We start from the raw sequence: 6,353 nt of genomic DNA, 5'->3' as shown, positions 1-6,353 counted from the left end.
AGGAGGGACTGATTTAGGATCTGGATCAGCGTGAGTTCAAATCGCAACTCCACCGCTTACAGCCCACAAAACCGTGGACAAACTACTTAACCCTTGGCCAAGTCAGAGTTTTTTAATGTGTAAAATGGGACTAACTAGAACTTCTTAGGCATTTGGAAATATTAAAGCAAGAATAATATATAAGGAATTTCACACATAGTTTACAGAAGGCAGTCAAAAAGCGGTAGCTATTGTGACTACCATTTCATACAAGACCTTCTGTTACTATTTCCCTGGATCAGCACTGGTTGTTCTATAATATCTGCAATCAAAATAGGATGGTTTTAGGAGTTCATAATGGCCTTTATATATAATAATCATACTCTGTTTAAAAAGTACATTTTAAAACTTATTTCTATAATTATAAACTTTAGTTAATTTTATTCAGCATATCTAAATACTCCTAGTATAAGAAAGGGACTTGTTAGTGACTACTGTTGGTTATCACCAAAAGCATTTAGCAATGGCCTAGTCCAAGCCAAAAATATGAACCATTTCAGAATAATTTCACAGTGTGTGACACACCTGTTGGTGGCGGGACACAATCATAAGAGGGACTTTACCTAACAAATGGAATCAATGTAGCCTGGTTCTTTGTACCCTCAATATTCACTGGGTACCCAACAATTAAAAAAAAAAAAAGAAGAATTTCAGTTCCAAATCCTGAGCTAAAAGGTCTTATGCGATTGTGGTATCTGATTCACTCATTCTGTAGGTGAAAGCCAACAGCAAAACGGACCACCCAGGAAGGCAGCAAAGTAGGCAAAGAGCTAGATGACTACTTAACAGACCAAAGTTACAGTTCAAGATCTGCTAGTATCTAAAGAATCCTGTGGAAATCACTGAAGCAATTTTGATATTTACTTTTTTTGATTTAAGTTATCTAAAAACACAAAGCTGTATGTAAACAAGTAAAAATCAGTAATTTCTTTAAGCTTTTAAATACTACAAAAATAGTTCACACACCACCTTTGCTTCATAGACTCATAGGCTGGGAACGTCTGACTCAACAGTCTCTAGGGAGCCCTTCCACTGTTAACACTTTTAAAGGGCTGGGCACTAAAAGAAGTGAGATAACTCTAAACTGATATACACACATGTCTGAAGTCTGAGGCTGTAATTCTTGTATCTTATGATTAACGTGAGGGGAAAATGCATGATACTGTCTTAAAAACAATCTGTAAAGAAAATTAAAGATTAATTTTGTCACAAGATACAATAAATGGCTTACTTGTAAAAAGACTTGTGGAAAATCATTCAGGACCGACTCAAGTAACTCAAGGCCGAATGTCCGAGTCATTTCTGTCATGCCCACGAGCCAGTAAGGGGCATCAGCATTAACTAACTGACACAGGTCCTGGGAAAACAAATCAAACAATTTCACGTGTTAGAATTAAGTGTGCTTTTAAAAATCCATAATTCACAAAACTTAAAAAAGAAACCCTCTCTCCTCATATAAATAGTTCTTTTCGCTCATTAGAAACCAAGCACTGGTAATTCAAATTTTGACAAATTGTACACTTGACATATTACAAAAATAAACATTTTAACTTGACAATATACTTAAGAAAGGAGACAAGTAGACAGATAAATGTTTAATGTAACATACTTTTAATAAAAAATAACCTTTTAATCCAAATTGATAAAATCTCAGTATAGATTAATCTTACTTTAATTTTAATTAAAATGATTTATTCATGACATGTAAAATAAAAATCAGGTTATTTGCTATATTATGTAGACAAGTTTATTACTTAAGTTTTTCTTGTTAAAAAAAATTTCATAACTCGTCACCCCAATACACCTGTTTTCTAGTTGTAGGTTTAATTCATTTTACTTCCTTAAAGTGAAGTCATAACATTCTATTATGTTAATTAGTAATAAATGTAGAAGTTGTTCTTTAATGTATTATAACTACTTTAATACTACTTTTGACATATTTTTTAAAATTTCATATTAAAAAGATTAAATCAGACAAAGTTCCAAAATCAAAACTTTCACCCCAAACTATGTTCTATAAAAAAGTTACTTTTATCAACTAAATACCTGAAAAAGCATATATGCATCCTTAGCACAAGGTCTGAGGGTGCTGACAGACCTTCTGTTACTATTTCCTTGGACCAGCACTGGTTGTTCTATAATGTCTGCAATCAAAATAGGATGGTTTTAGGAGTTCATAATGGCCTTCAATAAATCATATAATCTGTTTAAAAGGTACATTTTAAAAACTTATTTATATAATTATAAACTTACCTATAATTACAGAACTATGCCTCCAAAATAAAAAAATACAGAAACATATTTTTATACAAAATGCCATAAAAATCACTCTATAATACCTTACATTTCACTTTAATAAACTTACTATCTTTTCCTAGGACTCCGAGAGGCTGAGGTGGGTGGATTGCCTGACCTCAGAAATTTAAGACCAGCCTGAGCAAGAGCAGGACCCCGTCTCTACTAAAAACAGAAAAAATAGCCAGGCATTGTGGCGGGCGCCTGTAGTCCCAGCTACTCAGAAGGCTGAGGAAAGAGGATTGCTTGAGCCCAAGACTTTGAGGTTGCTGTGATTATCACATCATAGCACTCTACCCCAGTGACTGAGACTCTCTCTCTCTAAAAAAAATATGCTTACTATCTTTGTCCACACATTTGATTTTCCCAGTCTCCCATTCTCCAGCCCCTTTTATCTCACGGTTTTGAAATTCACATGATCTTTAAATGTACCTTTAAATATCAAACAAACATATAAAAGTTTACCAAATGGTTAATTCGTCTACCATCTCATCATTAAGAGAATTAAGTGTCTGACTGATGTGCCACCATTACTGTGTAAGTTTCAGGCATGCACTCAGCCTGGACGGCGTTTCCCAGCTTAGCATTTCTCTTTTTTTAATTTATTTTATTTTTACTTTTTTGAGATAGGGGCTTCCTCTGTCACCCAGACTGGGTGGAGTGGAGCAATCATAGCCTACTGCTGAACTCTTAGGTTCAAGTGATCCTCCCAAGTAGCTGAGACAGCAGGCACGCACCCAGTCCAGCTAATTTTTCCTATTTTGTGTAGAGACAGGGTCTCCCCATGTTGCCCAGGCTGATCTGGAATGCCTGGGCTCAAGTGATGCCCCTGCCTTCCTCAGCCTTTTAAGCACTGGGATTACAGTGCTCATAGCCTCAGGGTATCTTTTACTACTAAAAAAGATATCTAAAAGGACCATGTTCTCTGTAAGTTCTGGCAGCTTGTTTTGAGTAAATGTTGAATTAATGACCACTTGAAAAGAAAGAGGTTTAGGTATTTCTACCTTATTAGAAAGTATTCAGGTGGTGCCCGTACTCAGTGGGTAGGGCACTAGCCACATACACGGAGACTGGTGGGTTCCAGCTAAAATAATGACAACTGCAACAAAAAACAGCTGGGTGTTGCAGCAGGCACCTGTAGTCCCAGCTACTTGGGAGGCTGAGGCAAGAGAACTGCTCAAGCCCAAGAGTTTGAGGTTGCTATGAGCTGTGACGCCACAGCACTCTACCCAGGGCGACAAAGTGAGACTCTGTCTCAAAAAAAAAAAAAAAAAAAAAGAAAAGTATTCAATGACATATTAGCATTTAGAGACAAACAGCTGAAAACTACCAGTCCAGGAATTACACTGCGAATTACACTGTAAATATATACAACATTCGAACTGGAGAACTGCCCTGTTTTTATATAATATGACTTTGGGTATCTTAACCAAATGTAGTACACTGTAAGATTAATTCTTTAACATTTCAAACTACTAGAATTCTACCTGCATTCTTCCCCAAAGAAAAATAAAGAAAAATCAGTATACCAAACTTAGTGAAAATATTCTAAAAAATCAAGAGGTTAAGAATGAGTAAAACTGAATGAGATCAAGCAGACAGACTGCCTGTAACCAGAGGACCTGGTGATCTTTTCAAAACACCATGCAGAAAAATTTAGTTTTCATACAGTAATCACAAATGAAAAAAAGCATAATTTCTATAGTTATGAAATTATAGAAATTATAAAAGAGAATATGTCAGTTTCTAAGTTTTTAGAAAATGTTTTAAAAACACAAAGATGTTAATTATAATAAAAGTATTCAATGAAAACATCTAAAAATTAATCTTTATGTTATACATAAGTATTCTTCATTAACATGTAGGGTTTTTGTTTGTTTTTTGTTTTTGAGAGAGTCTATGTTGCCCTCAGTAGAGTACCATGGCATCACAGTTCACAGTAACCTCAAACTCTTGGGCTTAAGCGATTCTCTTGCCTCAGTCTCCCAGGCAGCTGGGACTACAGGCGCCTGCCACACGCCTGGCTATTTTTTGTTGCAGTTGTCATTGTTGTTTAGTTAGCCAGGGCCAGGTTCGAACCCAGCCTTAGTTTGAGGTTGCTGTGAGTTGGAAAGGTTGCAAAGTCAGTGTATGTGGCTGGCGCCGTAACCACTGTGCTATGGGCGCCGAGCCTCATTAACACATGTTAATGGACACAGATAAAAATTCACCTGAGGAAAGCCTACTTTTGAAAATTTATCCTTAAGAAATAAGGATAATGGAAAAAATATATGTATGAAGACACTCGAAACAGTTCTAAAATATCAAAAACAACATAAGGTTCTAACAGGAGGCGAGTTCATCAAATTACTGAATAGCTACAAAATATAAAGTAGCCATTAAAATTTCAATTACAAAGATGGAAGAATAAAATGATTAATTCTTAGAATGTAATATTTGGCTAAAAATACATATGATGCAATATTTGGGTTAAAATGTAATATTAATCGTCTTCAATATAAAGTGATGTATATATTAGAAACCAACATGGAAAATGAAGAGTCTGCTCCTTAGGGCAGCAGGCTCCAAGGGCCTGGTCTCATGGAAGGCAACTTCTCAATGCACTGGGAGTGGGGGTGCTTTCAGGATTATTCAAGCACATTACATCTTCACCTCTGATCATCACAAATCAGATTTTTGGCCAGGCATGGTGGTTCATGCCTGTAATCCCAGCACTCTGGGAGGCCAAGGACAGCTGGATTGCCTGAGCTCACAGGTTCAAGACCAGCCTGAGCAAGTGCCAAGACCCCATCTCTAAAAAAAAACATAGCCAGGTGTTGTGGTGGGAGCCTAGTAGTCCCAACTACTAGGGAGGCTGAGACAAGAGGACCACTAGAGCCCAAGAGTTTGAGTTACTGTGAGCTATGACGCCACAGCACTCTACTGAGGGTGACATAGTGAGACTTTGTTTCAAAGAAAAAAAAAAGAAAAGAAATCACATTTTCATGAGGAGCAGCAATCTGGGTCCCTCGCATGCAGTTTACAGCAGGTTCCAGCCCTCTGCTGAGACTCTAATGTCGCTGCCTCTCTGACGAGAGCAGCAGCTCCGGCAGTGATGCCAGCGCTGGGGAGCAGTTGTAGACACAGGGAGGCTCCCCTGCTTGCCCGCCCTCCGCTCACCTCTCACTCGGCAGCCCCGTGACCTAGGGGCTCAGGACCACTGTCCTAGGATAATAAAATTGCGAGGGATTTATTTTTTAAATTGCCGTTATTAACAAAATAATGGTTTTAAAATATGTTTTTTAAAGTATTCTAGTTTTTAGGTATTCTGAGGCAAAGGCTGAAAATTAATGAAACGGCACCAAGCATGTGAGACCCCCACCCAGAGGGGAGGAGCGTTCACCACTTTACCTCTGTGTCGCTCATCCTCGGCCACCATCCTCTCAAACACAACAGTCACGACCTGTCGTACTGTAGCAGCAGCTGTATTATTTGTAATATTATCTTTTGTGAAGTGTAGTCGAAAACAAAGAACAATTGCCTAAAGAAACAATTTTTATTTAGTGTGAAATAAAACTGAAGATCAAGACCATTAACTTTATTTGATGAGGCGTAACCCCAAATTCAATAATATATGTTTGGTTGCTTCAATCCCAGATATTAAAAGTCTCACTCTTTTATAAATCTATTTTAAAAATCCTCAGATTCTGATAACAAACTTTCAGTAAATACATAGCCACATAAAATTAGCTACAGTAATGTGAAATATACCTTTTAAAATCTGGTTATTTTAACATGTACATAAAAATGTGTCATGTTTTTATTTATCCAGAATGACTTGCTTTGCAAAAAGTACTAAAACTTTGTCATATTACTAAATCTGTATTTGGAGAAATACTATGTGAATTTACTAAGCACATAAATAAATAAAATTATTATCATGCTTTTAAAAGGAGTCATTAGGCGTCATTTATACGCAGCAAACTCCACACAGAGCATTTCCATCCTCCCAGAAGTTCCCTGTGCCCCTCTGCCATCAG

At 36.9% G+C, this 6,353-nt stretch overlaps 1 protein-coding gene across 1 annotated transcript in view; it reads right to left on the bottom strand.

The window, feature by feature from the left end:
- MON2 (MON2 homolog, regulator of endosome-to-Golgi trafficking) overlaps positions 1-6,353 on the bottom strand; it is a 111,401-nt gene that overhangs the window by 75,522 nt on the left and 29,526 nt on the right. Inside the window, 3 exon segments of the mRNA XM_023518411.1 lie at positions 1,051-1,396; positions 2,086-2,183; positions 5,725-5,854. Of these exon segments, the coding sequence (XP_023374179.1) occupies positions 1,051-1,396; positions 2,086-2,183; positions 5,725-5,854 (574 nt within the window).

Source organism: Otolemur garnettii, unplaced genomic scaffold, assembly GCF_000181295.1.
Source record: "Otolemur garnettii isolate 467f Iridium unplaced genomic scaffold, OtoGar3 scaffold00138, whole genome shotgun sequence".
Classification (NCBI taxonomy): Eukaryota; Metazoa; Chordata; class Mammalia; order Primates; family Galagidae; genus Otolemur; species Otolemur garnettii.
Note: the sequence above shows the minus strand (reverse complement) of the source record. Positions and strands in the feature narration are given on the sequence as shown.